General features: G+C 31.7%; 1 protein-coding gene across 1 annotated transcript in view; it reads left to right on the top strand.

The window, feature by feature from the left end:
- LOC107451631 (protein odd-skipped-related 2) overlaps positions 1–23,651 on the top strand; it is a 31,829-nt gene that overhangs the window by 5,256 nt on the left and 2,922 nt on the right. The window contains exon 2 of the mRNA XM_043051634.2: positions 20,800–21,511. Within this exon, the coding sequence (XP_042907568.1) occupies positions 20,800–21,511 (712 nt within the window). The remainder of the gene's footprint in view (positions 1–20,799; positions 21,512–23,651) is intronic.

The raw sequence follows: 23,651 nt of genomic DNA, 5'->3' as shown, positions 1-23,651 counted from the left end.
GCTTTCAGTGTTGTTTCCCCCCCCCCCCACACACTCAAAATTGGGAATCTTAAAAAGTAATTATTTTTTAAAAGAAAGTAGTTATTGTTTTGTTCTTGCAAATTTTTCTACTGCATGTCATTTATTTCGATTTAATATATTTTATTTCAAAAATTTATAAATGATTGAAAATTTTACATTTTTTATGAAAAGGAGTTATTTTTAAAGATTTTATTCAAATTCTTAAGATATTACGCTAGAACACATTTTAAATCGGTTCATTTTAGTAGCACGCGAATAGAGCATGTCTTGCAAAGCAAACCTTGTAAGATTTCTAAAGGGGTTGGGGAGCTTCAGCAAACAGGGGTTGGAACCCACTAGTATTGATGAATACCTTCTATGCACTAACCAGTTAATATATATTCCATAATTTATCCACCAGGCATTTCTTCAAATATTATTTTTAGATGACATTGTTTTGCTATTGTTTCCTTACACTCCATTATTTATAAATTGAGCTAACTGTCAGAAAATCTGCACAAATTATATTTAAATAACTGTATACTATAAGTCGATGAAGTTTCTAGATTTATTTATTACTTTCTGACTCGTAGGGAACTTTACATAGTCTAAAGGAAATTTAAAAAAGCCATTACCATTTATGATGAGTTCAAAAATATATAATTATGGCTTTTAATCAGAGTTGAATTGCTACGCATTGTAATGGAGTATTTAAAATTAGTCATTTTTCTACTAAATAATATGAGTCTCTCCCTTTTTTGGGGGAGCGATTCGGTTGCGCAGAAATATTTCAACTTTCAAGTGTTAACTTTTTTTTCAAAAATGACGGAAATGGAAAAAGGTAAAAATTTGATATGTGGAGCATATTTTGATTATTATTTAACGTCTGGATTTAAAATTTCGCAATAGGAAGAAATTCGCTGTTAGGAACCATTGTTGAAGAGAGATTCTACACATTTAGTTAGTTAATTATGAATAGTTAATAGTTATAAATAGTTTAGTTAGTTAATATTAAATTGGATTTTCATGTAGTAAATAAACGCTTATAATCGACTTTATAGTGGTCCGCAGAGTGTTCACTATAGTGGAGTCCGGCTGTAGTATGTTGACTTTTGAAGTTAATTTACACTCACAAGGGCTGGGTAAAAAAAAAAAGAATCCAATTTACCTGTGAAACTGTATTCTGATATAAAATAATCTAAACATAGTATCTGTCGCTGGAAATAAGTTTTAAACGAAAACCTCAAACTTAAAGAAAGGACGTACGAAAGATGAAACTTTAATTAGAAGGCTGGAGTGTGTTTGTTGTATGTACGTATATAGTTGCTTATTGAAGCTCTTCTGGTAAACATACGTTTTTTTTAATTTTTTTTTTATTCACAGTTAGCTGTGCACGACAGAATTCAACCTTAAAGTATATATATAATAATTGTTTTAAGAAACAGAAGGGTGGGGCTTTTAAGCTGCGATTTGCGATTTAATCATTAAATGATCGCACCAGAAATATAAAAATATGTTTATTTTAAATTTTTTGTTTACTGATAGCCTATTTATAAAGGAAGGACTGAGAAGTATTTTTTTTTTTTTCAAATTAGAATTTTTGCCTTTGACAGTGTAGTACAGCGTAGGGATAGGTAAAATATATATCCCTAACCATTATCAGCATATTAAAAAGTATATAAAAGTATATTATCAAGTTTATATAGTAACATATTGAAGTTAAAATAAAAATAATAAATTAACTTTCTGTCAAAAGTATATATAGTTATTTTTTTATAAATGTGAAACATTGTCGTCTTATTTACAAGAACTCTTTTTTTTCCCCCATGCTTCAAATTACTAAATCTAGGTAACATAAGTTGCCATCAAATATCTTTCACCGTCAAAGCAAAAAATTATATCACAAATTAGCCATTAATTTTTAAAAAAAAATAACCTTTGAAGCTGAGATAAGAGTTAGTTAAAATTCTTTTTTTAGCAAATGTTCTTAACGTTCTAACGCGTCATCGTTTAATCAAGATGGACGCTTGCAGATACCATTTTTCAATTAGTAATACGGTGGTAAGATATCCCTGTGTTTACACCACTTGTCGTCAGCAGCCCCCATGCTCAAAAAGTTCTTAAAATTCATCAGAAACGTCAACGCAGCCGCAGTAGAAACGCCACCACGTCGCCGGAACCGATAAAAAAAAAATATTCAAGATTGTGCAAAAAAGAATAATAACTGCGTCGCCGAAGTGATGCCAAGTTAAAAAACATATTCTTATCTCAATTTTTTTAAACAAAAAATATTCATAAGAAACATTCCTGATTTATTTGTTTTTCAGAAGACTTTTAAGAACGTTAAAATAAACAGATATCACGGCGGCTCCGTTTGATATCGGCTAGGTGACGAAACACCGATTGGCTGTCTCGTCGCTCATCGGCTTTGTATATTTTGGAAATATACCCATCTTTCCGTGGGTTTTTCCCCATTTAATTGAAGTGTCGGCCGATTTCTTGATGGTTTTATCGAACGCTGACTCTATCGACCCCTTCGATGCTGCCCATGGAATGACCGGTGGCAATGTTTGGAGAAAGTGCTGACGATGGACAGGATGGAATTAAATTGGCCAGCGATAAGTGTATGAATTATGAGGATAATGTTTGTATAGCAGCGTCGTGCCCTCAAGTTGTTTATGATAGTCCGTCCGCGCGGTCCGAGAGGAATTATTTTTTTTCCACTTAATTGGGAGCTTTATGGCGCAATTATTGCTGTTAATTGGGAAGTGTAAAAATACTAGACGGTTAAGTGGTTTCTGGTTTTTTTCCTCCCCCCCTCCCTTCTCCTGACTAGATGTGAGTCACTTGAAAATGCCTTTTTTTATTATCTGTTATGTTCTTTTCCGTGCTTGATTCGCTCCATATATCGGTGTTCTAAATTTGTTAAAGTTCTTAGACTGCTGCTTAGATATAACTAAGTCTGTGTAAAAATTTTACACTTACAGTGCCCGGGCCAAATTATTAGATGCGCTATAAGATTGTATGTAAACTCTTAATTATCAGGTGATACTATACAGCTTTACTGTTTTTACGTGACTGAAACCGGTTTGCACTTGCTTGTGTGCGTGTATCAATTGGTTAAAATTAGACCATATGTAATATATATTGGACGATTGGATAAATTAGACGATATATTATATAAATATAGAATATTTATTATATCAGGTATTACATTAGTATATTATAATATTTAGACCAAATTACTAGATGCACTGTAGAGTTTTAATAATTACATGTTTTGCACGAGTTTATAGGCAATTCTTTCATAGTTAAACATATACGTAATGGGTTTTTATTCAAAACATTTTTTATATACCTTCTATTTGCATATATTTTTAACATATGCCTTTTCAATGTTAGCCAATTGATACACGGACGTAAACAAATGGTAGCCAGTTATGGCGGTAACGACGCGTTAATACCATCAAAGCAAAGAAAAAAATTGATACTTAAATTTATGGTCACATTTGTTTAACTTTTTCGCGTCTGTTATCAATGTTTACACATTGTGCGCACATTCTAACTGTTTATTTCCTCTTAAAACTCATTTTTCTTGTTAAAGCAAGGAAAACGCTTTACGACTCAAGTTGAATTTATTATTAAGGTGCGGAAGATATATTGCTGCTTAATTGGAATATTCATTTTCACTTCCTGTCACGGTATGGGATGTTACGGGCTTGCCCGTATCGCGTCTGGAGAGTTTTTTACTGGAGCATTATACATATCTTGTCTTAAAGAATAATCAATGATTATTTTAATTTGACTTCGATATCCAGCTGTATCGAAAAACGATTAAAACATTTCAAAACTTGCGTATCGCATCTGTTGAAATAATTATCATTTATTCAAATTAACGTAACTTTAGAGGAAATGACTCAGATTCAAGAAGTGTGATTCACTCAGTTTCAAGCAGTGTGATGTGGTTATTTATAAATTAATGTGGTGGGCGTACAAAACAGCACAGGAAAAAAAACAAGTCATTGATTATTGTATAAATATATGGGCATATTATTATATAGAAGCCATGGTGGCTCAGGGGAAAGAGCATTCTCCTTCCAATGGGGTGAACCGGGTTCAAATCCCAGCAATGGCTGGTTGATACGAATTCCGAGCCCGGTTAGTACTGACTTGCTGACGTAAAAATATCCTCAGTGGTAGACGGATCATGGGTTAGAGTCCCTTTTCTGTCAGGCTGGACGTGGTAAGTTTTCATTGTATTCCTCTTCGTGTAACGCAAAGGCGGGTTAGTTTCATCAAAAGGTCCTCCACAAAGGCAAATTTCATCCTATACTTGATCCAGGAGTTCCCTTGTCTTCTGGTTTGGGTTCAAAGTTACAAGGCCACGGAGTTGAACATTAGTAGTCGTAAACGCAAAATATTTTATCGGCTGACTAAATAAAATTATTAATATTAATTAATTAAATAATTATGTAAAGGTAGCTAGATGTTTCTTTAAAAATAATAATTAATGTAAGTATTAGTTTTGGGTTTGCGGAAAATAACCCTCCTCACTTCATCCTATTAAAAAAAATAATAATAATAATTAGGATTCTTTAGCAGTTCTAAAATTTTCCTAAAGTTTACAAAGTATCAAAGAATAGTTCGTTCCATTTCGTACTACTATTTGAGTAGTACGGCATGGTTCAACTTAATTAGTGGTACGCCATTTAGAAGACATTGTAGTCCCATAAAATGATGTTTTTTTTAACGAATAATATGCTATTTTCATAACTGTTCTGAGTTTGAAACAGTTACTAATGGCTGTTAGGTCAAGTTTAGCCTATCTAAAGCCAGCCTTATCAATGCTAATTCTAAAAAATGGCGCAAAATGTAACTATGGTATAAAACCCTCACAGTTTTGTGAAAATGACAAGCGTTTGTAGACTAAATTTTAAATATTTAAAAACTTAACTCTAATGATGCATTATCTGGACTCATTAAAAACTTGCAAAAACTGAGAATAAGGCGGTGATTTTGATAATTTTCCTCTAAGTGGAAAAATGTCGCCAAATGGATGATTTTCAAAAAAATTTATATCTTTTTGAAATATTTTAGTTTTTTGTCCGTTCTTTACGACAAGATGGAAAAAATTTAGTTTAAATTTTATCTAAAATCACTTTTAACTGTAACTTTCATTACTTTCCTTCCTCCAAAGAACTACGAAAAACACTTGTAAACAATAGAGAAGAAGCCAAACGCGCCGCTCTGAGCATTCATGCATAAAAATAAATCCCAGCACCTCGTAGCAAAAGGAACGTAATGGGACATTTGCAAATGACCTTCCTAACAGGGCGGTTGACACCCCGCAGTGTCTTCTAATCCGGGTCTTTTAAGGGCCTCCCTGTTCAACAACTTCTTGTCTGTTTTCTTCTCTTCGTTGCAGTCATTAGAATCATTATTAATATGTGTTATTCAATGTGGCGGAAACTGTGGCAATGAAGAAGTGTTGTCGGCAGGTCTTGACGAATGAGTGTTGCTTTTTTTTGTTCTCCTCTACACCACAACTCATTTGCATAGAAAAAGGTTCGCTAATAGGGCAGACTTATAAAAAGATGATTTTTATTGTAGTTGAGGGTGTCAAGATTTGTTGAGAGAATTATTTACCGTCAGTTTCGATTCATTAAATTGACTGGCATTGTTTTTCGTGGACTTTACAATAGTCTTTTTTAATTATTTTAAAACAATACTTATTGGGACCGACCTTTTTCTATTTATATTAATAGCGCTCGGTACGTATTTAGCTATTTGTTTGTTGACATACGTGACTTTTTTTTTTCATTCGTGGTGCGTAGCGTTTTTAAAAAGTGCTTACAGGTACTTATTTTCAATTTTCGTTTTTAAAAGCGCTTAAATGTGGTTTTTTCAATGAGTGTTTTTAAAAAGTGCTTAACGCTAAAAGTGCTTAAATGTGTTTAAACTTGAGTGGAACGAATAAAAAGTATTTTATAAATAATTGCAAATTTGAGCAAGATACATAAATATATATAGGGAGAGGGTGAACTAATAGTAGGAATAGGAAAAAAAAAAAGATGCGTGGTATCAGATAGATAACTATAACAGTATAAATTTGGTCACGTGAACCACACGAGCTACCACGTAATGTTCTTTGTTCAATTTGTCTGACACAGCGAATATAAAATAACTAAGTACTTAAATGTGCACAATAAACTATTTTTCTGTCCAAATGGAGCTATAAGTTAGAAATGATCACTGGTGTTATTTTTAAAATATGCGAGAAACTGGATCGCTTATAGTAAAATTTAAAACAAAGACTAACGCTTAACCCATCAGAAAATAAAATCCATTTCGTTTTTTGCTCATTCCTATTTAATGAATGAATTAATATTTGGAAAAAACTGTATTAACATCAAGTGTCATGCAAGATAAATTTAAAAAAATGTATTTGAAGGTGAGTGTATGAATAAAAAGTATTTTATTAACTATTGAAAATTTGAGCAAGATATAGGGAGATTGTGAACTAATAGAAGGAATTGAATAATGGCTATAAAGTAATCACAAATCTTATTAATGGAATAATGTGATGTGTACCACACAGAGTTTATGTTTATTAAAAGTGACATTGGAACGTTTGTGGCACCATTTAACACTTTTTCTTAGTGTTCCATACAACCTTTACCCCGTTCGTAAAGAATGAATCATTCTTTTTGACTGGACTGCTCACTTGAAAATAAATTGAAATCTGTCAGCCTGTCCTTTTGTCTCGTTTCTGACCTTGACAAACAATTACTGACGCAGGTGCAAAATAGAAGACGGTAATTAAATTAAGTCCACCCACACTCTTCGAAATCGGTGATAATAACAGACGAACACAAGAAAAACCGGGTTGTGTCCCATCAAACAAGCTTCACTTATTACTAACCAGTCTGGCTGTTTATTTATTTTTGTTTTTATTTGACTAAAATGGAAAAAAAAAAGTGTGATAAAGTAAATTATGTTGAATATAAGCTCAAAAAATGAAGTTGTTAAATGATTTAGTTTGTGGTTTGTATGCTGGTGCTTATATGCGCATGGATTTAAAGAATGTGCTTAAGATAAATATACAATTGTCTTTAACAATGGGAGACATTTTATGTTATGGGAGACTTAGGAGTAACACAAAATTATTCTTCTGACTTAGTATACTAAATATCAGTTTAAACCTAAATTTAAGTGATATAAGCATCAAAACTTTTATTTGATGATTAATTCGCTTAGGAGTAACACAAAATTATTCTCGGGACCTGGTATAGTAAATATCAGTTTTAATCTAAATTTAAATGATAAGCATCAAAATTTTTGTTGTTGTTTTATTTGATGATTAATTCAGTTAGGAGTAACACGGAATTATTGTCCGGACTTGGTACGCTAAATATCAGTTTTTACCTTATTTTAAATGGCAATCATCAGAATTCAAAATTTGTTCTTGTTGTTTTATTTGATGATTAAGACCTTTTCTAGCTTTAATGTTTTATTCTCTGGAAAACAACAACACGAAATTGGGAGTTAACTTATTTTTAGCATCAACTTTAAAAATTGGACTTAACAATTTTTTACCTCATTTACCAAACAAAATAAAAAAAGCTACGCTCTGCATACCTTACGCACGAGCAAAAGGTAATTAATTTATAAACTATACATACCATCTTGCCATATAGAATGCACCCATATGTTGTTATGTGGGCATTAGAACAAACAAACAGCTTGAATAAATTAAAACTTTACTTGCATTACTTCAATGACAATTATGAGTAAAGAGCCTTAATGGCTCAGAGGAGAGAGAGTTCGGCTTTCAATGAAATGAACCGGGTTCGAATATTAGCGATAGTTGTTCGATACGAATTACGCACCCGGGTCGCACTGAACATAGACTATCCTCAGTGGTAGATGGATCATGGGTTAGAGTTCCCTTACCGACAGGCTAACCATGAAATTATGCGGATTAGTTCCATCAAAAAGTCCTTCACGAAAAGCAAATTTCTCCCAATATTTGATCCAGGAGTTCCATTGTCTTCTGGATTGGATTCAAAATTACAAGGCTATGGAGTTGAACATTAATTATCGTAAACCCGAAATAGGGTCCCACAGCTCAACGACGGTTATAAACATAAAATTATCAGTCACAGAAAAAGACCCCTTTAGATTAATTATTCAGTGTCAAGTTTTGTGTCAAACTCCTATCAAAGTAGTGTACAGCAGCTGTTGCCGTACAATAGCTTTTATAACCATTTTTCTTGACAGTTATGGTATTTTTCTTAAATATTCAGTTTATGAAAAGCAATTATTGTCAAAAGTGCGAAGAAGATACTGGGGGTGGCCCTGCGGAGAGCTTTCTTAAAAATAACAGGAAGACCATAATTTGTCAGGACATAATGAAAGCATTGGTGGTAGGGTTGAAAGGTTATGTTTAGGGTGGTCAGCTGTGGACAGTGTCCACAGAAAGGATTGTGGGGCGTATTCAAACATGTTAGTGGTAAGTGACCATTGTCAAGTGACAAACGCATAATAGTTTTCTGGAGAAAAATGACCACTTTCCCCATTGGAATTTAACAATGCTTATCACTTCACGCTTAAAAAGAGAAAAATGTTGTCCTAGCTAAAACTAACAAGGATTGAGGATTTAAGGAAATACCAAGGAGTTTTATTTATTTATTGCATGAAAAGTGATAAAATTCAAGAGCATTTTGATAAAACAAGTTATACAGCCGGACTTCTATTTAACGAACTTCCATTTTGCGAATTTCTCTATTTTGCGATTTTTTTCTTCTTCGAGGAACCAAGAACATTTTGGAAATTTCTTCATAAAATAACTTCCAAAGAGCGAAGTGAATTTTCTATTTAACGAATCTTTTCTTTGAGATCCACTTTCCCTATTTCCCAAAATATTTCGGAGCATTTCAGACATGTTAACGTATTTTATGGGGGATATTGATAATTCGAAGCCACTTAACTTTTAGAGAAAGCAGTAAAATCCCTTTCCCTCTTTTTTTCCCCATTTCAGAAGAAAACCTCACACAAAATAAACGAATTTTATCAGTAGCAATTAAATTTAAGAACGCATGTGGTACTAAACTACTTTTATAATAAATGCAGATATAATTTTATGCATAAATTTAGCTTTTAGTTTTTAATGTTGAAAATGTATGTAGCTTGATAGTGTATCACTGTGTAATGCTTTGTCTTATTCTTGCTTTCCATGCAGATTTCTTTTATATTTAAGATTTATAAAATAAATAGTAGATACTTATTTACAAGATAAAGGTGTGTCAATTGCTATTTTAATTATGTCTAGGGATTATGAATGTAAAATCTGGTTTGTGTTGTTTAAGTATTGCAAAAATTGATTTTCTTTTTAATGAATTTTCCATATAACGAACTTATTATCGGGATTTAGCGACTTCGTTAAATAGAGGTCTGATTATTTTATTTAAAAATAGCCACGTTTTCAGAGACTAACGAATATGTTAGGGTTTACTTTAAAACATTTGTTTTCCCAAATCTTTGAGTACTGCAAAACATGATTTTATCACTTTCTTTAAAATGTCACTTAACGTGCTATCAAACTAAACTAGTGAAGGATTATAATGCAATTTTTTTTCCTTTTATATTAATTGTTACTTAACGTGCTATTGAGTTGATGAATGATTATAATTTAGACTTTCTCTTTCATTCTAAAATTGTTATTTAACGATTAAAAAATCTGTTTGATTAAAACGAATAAAACAATGGATTTCTTATGGGTACGTAAAGTTAACACTGGTAATGACTAAAATAAGTAAAATGCTAATTTTATCATAACCTTGAGAAAAAGAAAAAAATATACGTTGTTTAATTTAATTTTAGTTGTTAATATGATTTTTTTTCTTTTATAATTTTAGTCTTTGTTAATTAAAAAGATGATAATTAAAGAGTTGTATTTGGTAAAAATATTTTTATTTTAAGCTTGTCCATCAATATTTTTTACTTATTTGAATTTTATCATTAAATTATTAATTTTTAGTATTAACACCTTACTAACTATTACTAAAACTTGTTATTACAAAAATTATTCAAAGTAGAGAATAATATATAAAAATTTAACCGAAAACGAAATCTTCGATTAATTTTTATTTTTTCATAAATAAAATTCTGTTATTTGTAGTACATAAAGCGATAGTTTGTGAGTCGTATAGAAATCTAAGACAAAAATTTCTATAGAATCTTGTAGAATCTTATTTTAATTTTCATGGTTTTCTAGTCGAACAATATTATGTTAGTATTTGCTATAAAGCGATAGCTTTTTAGTCTTGCAAAAGCAAAGACAACAAACAATTCCATAAAAGCAGAATCGTGTTCTAAATTTCACGATTTTTTTTTACGAATAAATTTCTGTTTTTAGCATTACAGTTTGAAAATTGTGTAAAAATAGAGACGAACAATTCCATAAAATGCCGAATATGGTTTTAACTTTTAAAGTTTTCTTTACTAACAAAATTCAATTATAATTCGTTCTCGTTGTGCAGCAGTAATTAGTCTTTTATGGAGTAAAAATTTAAGCAAACAATTCTACAAAAAGTGAATTATGTTCTAAATTTTACGATTTTCTGTACGAATTATGTTCAGTCATAATTTTGTGGTACAGTTTGCCAATCGTGAAAAACAAAAACAAATAATTTCAAAAAAAGTAAAATTTTGTTCTGGTAGTAAAAACTAGACCAGAATTCTACATTCTAACAAAATTTAGTTAGAATATCCTGTGCAGCAATAATTTGCCTGTATTCGGTGAATCAATTCGTAAAGTTTTCATCAGATTACAATTTTTATCAGATTTTCGACTTCATCTACACTGAAAAAAAAAAAAAAAAACTCGGTAAATCTTTAATCAGTATTTGGTGCAAAGTTTCTTATGGCCCCTCAGTTTGGTTAATTAAAAGGTTTTTTTATGGTGCAATGGACTGTACTTACAGTAAATAGTGTTCGCAATATTTTGGTGATAGTTAAATCCCAATTTATAGTGCAACCTTGCCCAGGATTTGTGACCTTTAGAAATAGTTAATAATGGTGCAACGTTTCTCTGCTTTTATATATATGAAAAAGGAAGAAAAAAAAATGGTGAAATACTTAATCGTGGTGCAACTTTTCCCTCCTTTTATGAAAAAAAAAATGGGTGTTTTATCTCTTTAAAACACCTACTTTTGGTGCAACCTTCTGATATTTGGAGTTACTGAAAATACTAAACTACGGTAAAATTGAGCTCCATTTTATTGTAACTAGCAAATGAATACCAATTTTTGGTGCAATATGGCGCGGAATTTTTAGCAGAGTAGAAAGTGTGGTTTTTAACAGCGTAGAAAGTTCTCGGAGAAAAATGGTAACCGGTAAATAGTTTTCCTAATATTTTGGTGATAGTTAAATATCAATTTAAGGTGCTACCTTGCCCTGAAATTGTGCTCTTTAGAAATACTTAATACTGGAGCACCCTTTCCCTTCTTTTCTAAAAAAAAATTAGTGTTTCAATCTCTTTGAAACTTCTACTTTTGGTGCAACCTTCTGATAATTGGAGCTAGTGAAAATGCTAAAATATGGTAAAATTGATCTCCATTTTACTGTAGCAAATAATTACCAATTTTTGATGCAACATGGCTCGAAATTTTCAGTGGTGTAAAAAGTGTTAAAATAGAAGTTCTCTACAAGAAAACTGTCTCAAAAATTTCTCCCGGTGATTAATTCGAGTAAATAAGTCGTTACCCTCTTGAGGTATCATTGAACGATTTTCTTCGAGGGGAACTAAGTGAGCCATTTAATTAGGCAAACCATCCAATTTGTTGCAATGAGGAGGAGGGCTGCCAATTAGGTGTGCATTTGGTTCCGGATCGAAACCTGAACGTGGGAAAAAGACTCGCGGCCACAAGAACCCTACTCTGCATGTGGTTAACAACTGCAGATAAGAAGGTGATTTTCTGGTTAAGCGCTAATCAGCGTAGAAAAGAGTGCAGAATTGGAAGAGGAAAAGGAGACCCCCCGCACTCTGCAGAAGGTAATAAAATGTGGTGCGAGGCGTGGGAACTTGCAAGGCGGTGGCCCAATTTGTCAGTGGCAATTCTTGAAACCGTGTCGAATGGTGACAATGTTTGTAGAATTCCAATTCTTGGAATGTTTCTGTGATGCTCATTTCCAGGGCATGAAATATGGCCTTCCTGAGAATGTTTTCTCTGGAAATCGATACATTGTGTTTACTTTTCGAAACTAGGAGCATTCTATTTATTTGTTTCCCGTGTGAAGGCCTGCAACAACACCTGACAGGTTTTATAGTTTGCAATGAAGCTGTTGCACTCAGGTGATGAAATAGGAATGCAAACATTCGCTATTATTGACCACAAGACTTAGCAGGATTATTTATAACCTGAGAATATTTGACACATTTAATACTAGGGGGGAAAAAACTGACAAAATTTGTGCAAGTATAATATACAACAGTATTAACAATGTCCGTATCTTTTGATATTGATGAATGTATAAGTAGCAATAAGTATAGTATATAAACTTGTGTATGGAACTATATCAGTATTTTAAATGTTCGAAGTTTTTTTAAAATTATTTTTTTGTTTATTTTATTTATTTATTTATTTATTTTTTTTTTTGGAAATACTAATAATAGAAAATAAATAAAATACATGTTTTACGCATTTAATACCCAAGGAAAAAGAATCGAACAAAATTTGAGCAAGTATAACACTTTTAACATTGTGCATCAATATGTAAAGTTTTTGTTGTAAAGTATTTGTGTTAACAATATGTAAAGTATTTTTTTATATTGATGAACATATAAGTAGCAATAACAGTACTAGTATAGTGTGTAAACTTGTATATGGAACTATATCGATATTTTAAATGTGTTCATCAAACGTTTTTTTTTTCTCCCCCCCCCCTTTTTTTTTGAGAATAATAATTTAAAAAAAATAGTACAGTCACGCTCATATGTTAATGCAAAGTCTTTTTTTTCTTGTTTTGTGATATAGATAAAAGTTTTGCAAAAACTATTTTTTTGTAAAAAAAAAAATTTGATAATTTTTTGTTGCCTGTCAACTTACTCCAAAAAATATCAATAAATAAATGAAAAAAAAATAAATAAAATATTTTGTAAAGAAAGGACCACAATTTAAAATAATAACATGCATTTTAATTTCGCAATGAAAGGGGAAAAAAAAAGAGATCATCTTAAAAAAGAGATGATGACAAAAATTATTTATTTAAACTTAATAAACATTATCATTTTTCATTCAGTCCAGATAATCAAATAGATTTGAATCGATTTTTCAGAGAGTTTATTATTTATGATATCAAAGCAACTTTGTATTATTTAACTGTTTTTGTATTTTTTTCTATTTTTTATTATTATTATTATTATTTTTTTATAAATTTTATTTTGTTGACAGAGAAAATCAAATTTCAATGATGAGCACTAAAAATTTGAAAATATAGATAGATGTTCGTTAAGTGTTAAAACGAATGCTACAAGCTCTTGATACAGTACTTCCAATGTGCATAAGTTTTGAGAAATAATATTTCAAAATTATTTTCTTAGTTTGTATGCTTTTTCAAAGCGATTGTCTGTTCCCAAATATAATTGGATTCATTCTCGCGGGTCGCTATTAGAAAGTTAGGAAATTCGATTCAAGGCACCTTATGGGCAGTCTTGTAGCATAAAAAATTTACTTTTTAAGCCCAGTGGATTCTATATCATAACAAAACTATAAAGAAACAAGCAATAAAAAAACAATAAAAAATGTGCAAAAAAGAATTTTTTTTTATGCAGCAAATAATTAGAAATAAGTAATAATAAAATTCATTAATTTTTATTAGCTGAATCTTTTCTTAATGACTAAAATGGGTTGTTGTTGACTTACTCCAGTGAATGTTTACAATCACTTAGTTAATCACAATTGGTAAATGTCCGAAATATATACAAGGTCTAGTTAAGTGCCCCTGCCCGGTATGCCCTGCATGAATGTTCTTTTAAGGTCAAGTGCCACTGCCCAGTGTGCATTTAACGGGTACTCCGAACACTGATGTTTCTCCTAATCTATCCTCAGCAGATATCAAATTATCAAACTCATATAATAACAACGAATAATTTAATATCAAATCGGATGTAACAAATATTTCGGACATTCACCAAAGCGAATAAGTGATTGTTGACATTCACCGGTGAAAGTCGACATTCTCTTGATTTTGGTCACCCACGGTAACATATGTTTATGCGTTATTGCATTTATGAGATTATCTTCTTTTAAGTAGTAAATCGTTAATTAAAAATCTCATCTTTTGCCATTATTTAAATTTCTAGTCTCAATCGGTTAAATTAAATTATTTATTTAAAACATTATACGTTCGTATTCTGTCTCAATTTTGTAAACTAAAAGACACTCTATGGTACCGTATTAAGTACCTCTTTATCGTGCCGAAAACCGAAGCCGGGAGGGCAGGAAGGAGCACCTTGTGTAAACCAACCGTACGTAATCTTTCTGACAATTAACCTTTTCTTTGAGGTTTTACTGTAAGACATCCACCAGGTTAAACGTTTCTCTTTAGAATTTTATATCTTTCCACCTGTGTGATACTTTTCCGGGGGTGGCTGTTTCGGTACCTTTAGAACAGCTAGGCTATTTAACGGGCAACCGCAATAAAAACACGTCCGCGCCGCTGGAGCTCTTACGCATATGCATGAGACTCTTATTGCTAACTCACTTCCACTTTGTTGTTGAAACTCTTAATAGAGGTCTGGATTTTGGTCTGTAAGCACCACTTCAACATTGTGCAGGTAACGTTGAGGCTTTTGACTCTTTTTTTTTTCTTCTTTTTTCCTTCTGTAAATTTGTTTACGATTTTTATATACAACTCGTTAATAGTACTCACTTTCAAAAATACAGTCGGATTTCTATTTAAAAAGCTTCCATTTTGCGATTTTTTTTTTCTTTGAAGAACCAAGAACGTTTTGGACATTTCTTCGTAAAATAACTTCCAAATAGTGAAGTGAATTTTCTATTTTTAACGAACTTTTCTTTGAGATCCACTTTCCACAAAATATTTCAGAACATTTCAGACTTGTTAACGCATTTTATGGGGGATATTGATAATTCGAAGCCACTGAACTTTTAGAGAAAGCAGTAAAATCTCTTAAATTTTTTTTTTTTTTGCTTTNCACCAGGTTAAACGTTTCTCTTTAGAATTTTATATCTTTCCACCTGTGTGATACTTTTCCGGGGGTGGCTGTTTCGGTACCTTTAGAACAGCTAGGCTATTTAACGGGCAACCGCAATAAAAACACGTCCGCGCCGCTGGAGCTCTTACGCATATGCATGAGACTCTTATTGCTAACTCACTTCCACTTTGTTGTTGAAACTCTTAATAGAGGTCTGGATTTTGGTCTGTAAGCACCACCTCAACATTGTGCAGGTAACGTTACGGCTTTTGACTTCTTTTTTCTTCTTTTTTCCTTCTGTAAATTTGTTTACGATTTTTATATACAACTCGTTAATATTCACTTTCAAAAATAACTTCTATTTAACGAACTTCCATTGTGCGAATTTCAATATTTTGCGATTTTTTTTTCCGAGGAACCAAGAACGCTTTGGAAATTTCTTCGTAAAACAACTTCCAAATAGTGAAGTGAATTTCTATTTTTAACGAACTTTGAGATCCACTTTACCTATTTCCCAAAATATTTCAGAACATTTCAGACATGTTAACGCATTTTATGGGGGAAATTGATTTTCGAAGCCACTTAAATTTTTAGAGAAAGCAGTAAAATCTCTTTCCTTTTTTGTTTTCATTTCAAACGAAAAACTCAGACAAAATTGACGAATTTTATCAGCAGTAGTTACATTTAAGAACGCATGTTTTAATGTATGTTTAAAACTACTTTTATAACAAATGCAGCTATGATTTTCTACAAGAATTTAGCTTTTTTTAATTGAAAATGTATGTAGCATGTATTGGATAATGTCTTGCTCTATTCTTATGCAGATTTCTTTTATGGTTAAGATTTATAAAATAAATAGTAGATACTAGTTTACAAGATAAAGGTGGATCAATTATGTCTAGTGATTATGAATTTAAAGCCTGTTTTGTGTTGTTTAAGTATTTCAAAAGGTGATTTTCTATTTAACGAATTTTCCATATAACGAACTTATTAGCGACTTCGGTATTCAAGCGACTTAGCGGGCTTTAGAGACTTCGTTAATTCGAGGTCTGACTGTATATACTTTTCAAAGATGCAAAATTTAATTCGAAATTAACCGAACGGTACTTTGAATACTTTTCTTATTTTTAACTGTAAATACAATTTTATAATAATATTGTCATAAATAGTTCATCAACTAATATTCGTCTCTCAGGAACTTAATCTTTTGATGAATTAAATATGGTAAGGAAAATCTCCCATAAAATGCGTTAACATGTCTGAACATGTTAACGCATTTTATGGGAGATATTGATAATTCGAAGCCACTGAACTTTTAGAGAAAGCAGTAAAATCTCTTAACTTTTTTTTTTTTTTGCATTTTAAACGAAAAACTCAGGCAAAATTAACGGATTTATCAGTATTAATTAAACTTAAGAAACCATGTGGTATTATATGTTTAAAATTACTTTTATAATAAATGCAGTCATATCTTTATACATAAATTTAGCTTTTTTTTTAGTTGAAAATTTATGGAGCATGATAGTGTAGCGCTGGGTAATGTTTTGATCTATTCTTGCTTTCCATGCAGATTTCTTTTATGGTTAAGATTTGTAAAATAAATAATAGATACTAGAACACAAGATAATAGTATCTATTGCTATTTTAATTACGCCTAGGGTTTATGAATTTAAAATCCGTTTTGTGCTGTTTAAGTACTTCAAAAGTTGATTTTCTATTTAACGAATTTTCCATACAACGAACTTATTATCGGGATTTAGCGACTTCGTTAAATAGAGGCCCGACTGTAATATAATATTCTTTCGTAGCGAACTAACAAATAACATTCTTTCGCTTTTCGCCATTAATTTTTCTGATGTTAGACTCGGCAGATGATTTTACAGAGCTCCAATTTACAACACTATCTCCGTAATTCCAAATTTGTCTCTGGCCTCAACTGACAGAGATCATTATTGCACAAACTTGGAATATTATATAAATTATTTCTTTTGGAAATATAAGATCTTTAAAAATTACGCATAAAAACTTTGTGCAGTTTAAATTGAATTTTAATACAATGCTACAAAAATGGTGCTATATCAATTTCGCTTTTACGAAGAATTCAATTTTACTGCACTGCAAAAATTCAAAGCGAGTGGTACCCAAATATCGAGCAAATTTTCTCCCAACATGGTAATAAATTAAACCCTATTACCGCAATTTAAGACTTGGTTAGTGCAATGAATAACAGTTACTATCGAAAAGATTTATTCCTTATTTTTTTAAAAATTTTGTAAGTGATTTAAAAGTTTTAATTTCTTAGTCGTTTGATTTCTGATGTTTTTGTATTGAGGCCTAAATATATATTTGTTATGTACTATAATATTGTATGTTATTTTATCATCGCTGATGGTCAGCCTATGAAATGTGGATATGATGTTATAATGTTAGACACCGTAATCTTTAATTTTGAACACGACTCAAAAGACAAATGAACTGATTGAAATATCTAAGAAAACTTGTAGAGGATTTTTGGGAAACAAACAAGCATTAATATGTCACATAAGCCTTCCACCAACGGCAAAGGGGATATCTAAGAAAACTTGCAGATGATTTTTGGGAAACAAACAGGCATTAATATGTCACATAAGCCTTCCACCAACGGCAAAGGGGNTCTTTTTAGGCATTACTTGTAAATAAACAAATCGAATTAAGATTTAAAACCAGATTAAACTTACGAATTAACGTTTTAGAAAACAAATAATCAGATTAATCAATATATCAATACGAAATAAGTTGAGATGTTGTAAAACTGAAGAATGAAATTCTAACTATTTTGTGATTGGTTGCATCTCTGAAAAAGAAAATTCAGACTTGTAAATCGCTTTTTTAAGCTTGCCGTTTTCAGACATGTGATTGGCTGTTGTGAACGGCGGTTATTCTTCATTATTAACTGCAAAATCGTGCTTTAAAACTAAAATAAATAAAAATTTAAAATTATGTAAAAGATTTGAATGCCCTAAATGTCTTCCCTGAAAGATTCTGAATGAATTGATTCCTTAATCTTAGATTTTCATCACGTAGTTAAAAAGTTTTTCAGGGGACAAAATTAACTGCAAAAACTTTTTTTTAGAATAGAGAGATTTCGGAGCATTTCAAACTTGTTAACGCATTTTATGGGAGAAATTGATTTTCGAAGTCACTTAAATTTCAGAGAAAGCAGTAAAATCCCTTTTCCTTTTTGCTCGCATTTCTAACTCAGACAAAATTAACGGATTTTATCAGTATTAATTAAACTTAAGAAACCATGCGGTATTGTATGTTTAAAATTACTTTTATAATAAATGCAGCTATATCTTTATACATAAATTTAGCTTTTTTTTAGTTGAAAATTTGTGGAGCATGATAGTGTAGCGCTGGGTAATGTTTTGTTCTATTCTTGCTTTCCATGCAGCTTTCTTTTATGGTTAAGATTTGTAAAATAAATAATCGATACTAGAACACAAGATAATGGTGTATCTATTGCTATTTTAATTACGTCTAGGGTTTATGAATTTAAAATCCGTTTTGTGTTGTTTAAGTACTTCAAAAGTTGATTTTCTATTTAACGAATTTTCCATACAACGAACTTATTATCGGGATTTTTCGATTTCGTTAAATAGAGGTCCGACAATATTCATTCGTAGCTAACTTACAAATAACATTCTTTCGCTTTTCGTCATTAATTTTTCTGGTGTTAGACTCTGTAGCTGATTTTAAAGAGCCCTAATCTACGGCACTATCTCCGTAATTCCAAATTTTTCACTGACCTCAACTGTCAGAGATTATTATTGTATAAATTTGGAATATTGCATAAATTCTTTCTTTTGGAAATATAAGATCTTTAAAAATTACACACAAAAACTTTGTGTCGCTTACATTTAAAGTTAAATTTTATAGAATGCTACAAAAATGAAATGGATTCCTATATCTTTAAGCCCGCAATCTTGAAACAGAAAATGAAATTCTTTATTCATTATTAATTGCGGTGTTATATCAATTTCATTTTTTTACTTTCTTTTTTACATTAAAAAACAAGTTTAAAAATTTTTTCAGAAAAGGAGTTTGTTATTTTCCTTCATTTGCTTCTTTTCCCCCTTTAACCCCTTTTTAAGATCGCATCGAATTTACACCTTATTATGGTACAGGGTAAAGATATAGGACAATTCCGTTAGGTCGACAGTTAGGTCGATCAGATAATGAAAAATTCAAAATAAATATTCTTAAAGCAAATAAGGTGTCATTTTAACGATAGAAAGTTCGAAATATTATCTCTTAATAAATTGATTTTTCTGATTCGTTTGAGAATGAAAGGAAACATTATAGAAATGAAGTAAATAACCATAAAAAGTAAACTAATATAAAGAGAGGTCATGATGCAAAAATATATAAATTACTGCACATTTTATAATTTTTATGTCCGACACCAAAAATGAATAATTAATTCTGCTGAGCAAATAAAAGTAAAGTTGCAAAAATAAAATTTTCTATTTAAAGCATGATTCTAGAGTTTATTGGTATAATCTGTTTCAATTTTGTAAAACTTGATTTATTTTTATTTCTTAAAAAAAATTTTTTTTTTAATGGTGAATGAATTATTATTTTTTTTAATTTTTACTTTCGACGTTATTTCTGTCGGACACATTTATATCTTTCATATTTCTATTTAGCTTCAACTATTTCTCACACAAATATTTCTTTTTACTTATAAGATTAAGTGAATAATATATAAAAGAAATTAAATAAACATTTAAGTTAATAAAAAAAGACGTATAATTTGAAATTGATTGTGTACCTTAATTTTATCACCGCTGATGATCAACCTATCGAACGTGGATGTGAGGTTTTAATGTTCGTCACCGTAATCCTTAGTTTTGAACACGACTCAGACAAAGGGACTGATTGAAATATCTAAGAAAACGTAGACGACTTTTGGGAAACAAACCAGCATTAACTAATGTGTCGCATGAAGAGGAAAGCCTTCCACGACAGTCTAAACGGCAAAGGGGCTCATGGCATGTAACAGAAGATATTTTGGGTTAGCTAGGCAATTAGTGCAGTTCGTGAACTGCATCATATAGAAATCAGCAAGTCATTGTTGGAATTCGAACTTTCGACGCTAGTATCGAAAGCGGTTGTTTTTTCATATTTCTGATTCCGGAGTTCACTAATTATTGATTATGAGCTTCCTTATTGCTTATCGGCAATCATTGATAATACTTATTATATATTGTATGTGATGCTGCAATTTAGAACATTACACTTGAAATGTTTTATTGATTTTCACGATCCTTTATTTTACTTATGAATAGCACGAGCGATTATTCTATCTTCCACTTCTTTCTCCCGCTCTTAATTTTTTTTTTGTATTTTTTTTTTTGTACAAAGCTATTCTTAATATCTATTAAATAGATTTAATTTACGAAAATTAAATTGCAACAATAAAATAAAATTTTAAAAATGACTTTAATTTCAGTTTCAAAATTGTCATGCACCTACTTGTGTTTGCATATGTGTTAGCTATAATTTGTGAAATAAAATTTTGTATTTTTCTTTTGTAGATGATCCACAAGAAATGCATTCTCATCAGGGATTTCTACCAACCCCTCCTCTCACTCCCACCAGTCCATCCAGCAGCCAATACGGCAGATCCCCTTCACCTCCATCCTCATCCTCCTCCTCCAGAGATGATTATTCCATTTCACCTCCCATCCTGCAACCTCTCAAACCAGCACCCATAGTTCCTATTCAACCTCATCTGGGATCTGCCTTCACCGCCTATCCTAAAAATATCCTGGCCCAGAGGAGAAGACCCAGGAAAAAGTTCGATTTCACGAGACTGGCTGAATCCGCCAATCAAGCTAGTGATGATGAAAGCGACAACGAGCCGCCACCCCTTGTCCTGCCGTTGGAAGGCGGCATGATTCACCGACAATTGGTTCTACCCGTTCACTATCCACCATCCCATCACCAAATTCCACACCAAAAAGCACCACAGCATCCTTCCTTCTTCCACCTCTTCAGTCACCCCCTGGAGGATCAGCAATCGAATCATCCAGCTTCCAGAAGTGCTAGTCTATTGGAGAGAAGGTTCTTCAGGTCCAGAGTGTCCAGCAGACCAAAGAAAGAATTCATCTGCAAATTCTGCCAAAGAAGATTCACCAAATCCTACAACCTGTTGATCCACGAGAGGACCCACACGGACGAGAGACCCTACACGTGTGACATCTGTCAGAAGGCCTTCAGGAGGCAAGACCACCTCAGAGATCACAGGTAAGACTTGTCTTCTGTGTTCTAGTTTACTAGATTCAAAATGTCAGTCGTTATAATGCGTATTCTTTTCTCCTTAATTATGTTATCGCCAATGCATGAAATATGGTATTCTATAGGATGCCTAGACATTGTATAGGACGCCTAGACATTGTATAGGACGCCTAGACATTGTATAGAATGCCCAAAATCAAGCGATAAAGTATGAAACTGCAGTCGAACCATAGTGGAGTGTTGTAAACCCAGCAATTGAGTCCACTATAAATTGCTGATCACTATATTGATAATTAATTTTTTTAAGCCTTTGGTAATAGTATTGTTCGAAACAGTGATTACGACAGTTTGTATATAAACTGTTATCTGATTAGCTATTTAATAAGTGAAATATTAAAAAGAAAAATTATTTTTACATTAATTCAGTTAAGTAGAGTTTAAAAATTTTCACATAAACAATTAGTAAAAAATAATCCAATATTTTTTAGTTCCCATTTTTTTCAAGAGCAAAATGTAGAACCTTTAATCCAATTTTATTTCCCAGATAAAATTACTAAAATTTTTTTTTCCTTCCTCAACATTGGAGGGGTGGGGGGAGTATCAATGGCTACACAACTGTTTGATTGGAAATAAAGCTTTTTTTGAAAAAAGCTTTTTTACAATGTTGATGAATGAAGTGCTGTTTGGTTGATGATGCAGACTGTTTTGATTTAATTTTTCGCATTGCCAATTGATGAAGAGCCATTTGATTGATGATGCAAACTTCAAAAAAAAAAAGTAGCTTCCTGTAATGTCAATAAAAGAAGTGCCATTTGGTTGATGAGGCAAACTTTTTTTCGATTTAGCTTTCTGCAATGTCAATAACAGAAATGCCATTTTATTAATGATGCAAACTTTAAAGAAATTTTTTTTCTTCTTGCGCTGTTAATAAATGAAAGTGTCTTGCAATTGATGAGGCAAACTTTTTTAAAACCTTTTTTTCTTCTTTTCAATGTTAAGAAATGAAATTTAAGATGAATTAGTGAAGTAAGATTTTTTTAATTTTTGATTTTTAGTTCGCATAGTCAAGTTTATTCATTGTTTCTTTTTCAATTTAATTTATTTTTATTCAGAAAATATAAAAAATCTTCTTTCTTCCTCTGTCACCCTCATGCTGTTCTGTCTTAAGAACGTAACAAGAAATCAATGTAGTCGTGATTGAAGTTAAGATATGGGATTCAAAAAAAGGGACTTCGAAGAAACATTCTAGATCATGATCAAGGAACTTCTAAGTTTTTCGAAAGCAGATATTCCAAGTATGTTCGGCGGGGTCTTGCAATCAGGGCCCGGGGAGGACCACCATATTACGCACGAGACCGCGTGCCTCTTTATCATGCTTTTAGAAGGGGGTGGGCATGCAAAGAGTAATCCCCAGCTATTTTAAAAAAACAAAAAGTTCGATACCGGCATCGTGCGTAGAACAAAAGCAAGTCATTCTCTGAATTCCTAAAGGTCAGGCACGAGCTTGACGTCACGACGGATCCGGGTACTTCAATCACTCGGACCCCACGATCGCCACGATCCGGTAGTCTGGGCGCACGACTCTAGCCCGATTTGCCTCTTTTTCTTTGTTTTTTCTTGACGAGGGCCGTTTGCTCATTCGAAGTATTGTATGAGTTGCGAAAAGAATTTGCTACCGGAACTTCGCACTTGATTTGAGAGGTAAAAAAAAAAGTTTTTTAAGTTTAGAGTGCGAGAGAGAGTGAACAAAAAGAGGAATAAATAATAGTTATAAAACACGTGAAGAGGGGGGGTTGAGAAGAAAAAAAGAAGATAAAGCTTAAGAAAATGAAGGAGCTCGCCAATTGTTTTGGATTGTATCTTGCTGATGTGCTCTTTTTTTAAGTGAATGAGGGGGAAAATGATATTTAAGCTTAAATGGTTTTCGAGATTTTTTTTCTTTCTTTCCTTTTCTCATTTGAAGTCCAAAGATAGATGAACGAACGCAGCTTCTGAATTGAGATTTACTACTTCTCTATTATGATACAGACACGCTTATTTTTGAGTGTGGTATAAAGTGGAAGACGTGCTCTGTCTAATTATGATGCTAAAGACAGATTTCCGTATCAGTATATATATATATATATATATATATATACATATATATATA

Source organism: Parasteatoda tepidariorum, chromosome 5, assembly GCF_043381705.1.
Source record: "Parasteatoda tepidariorum isolate YZ-2023 chromosome 5, CAS_Ptep_4.0, whole genome shotgun sequence".
Classification (NCBI taxonomy): domain Eukaryota; kingdom Metazoa; phylum Arthropoda; class Arachnida; order Araneae; family Theridiidae; genus Parasteatoda; species Parasteatoda tepidariorum.
This window is presented reverse-complemented; position numbering and strand designations above follow the sequence as displayed.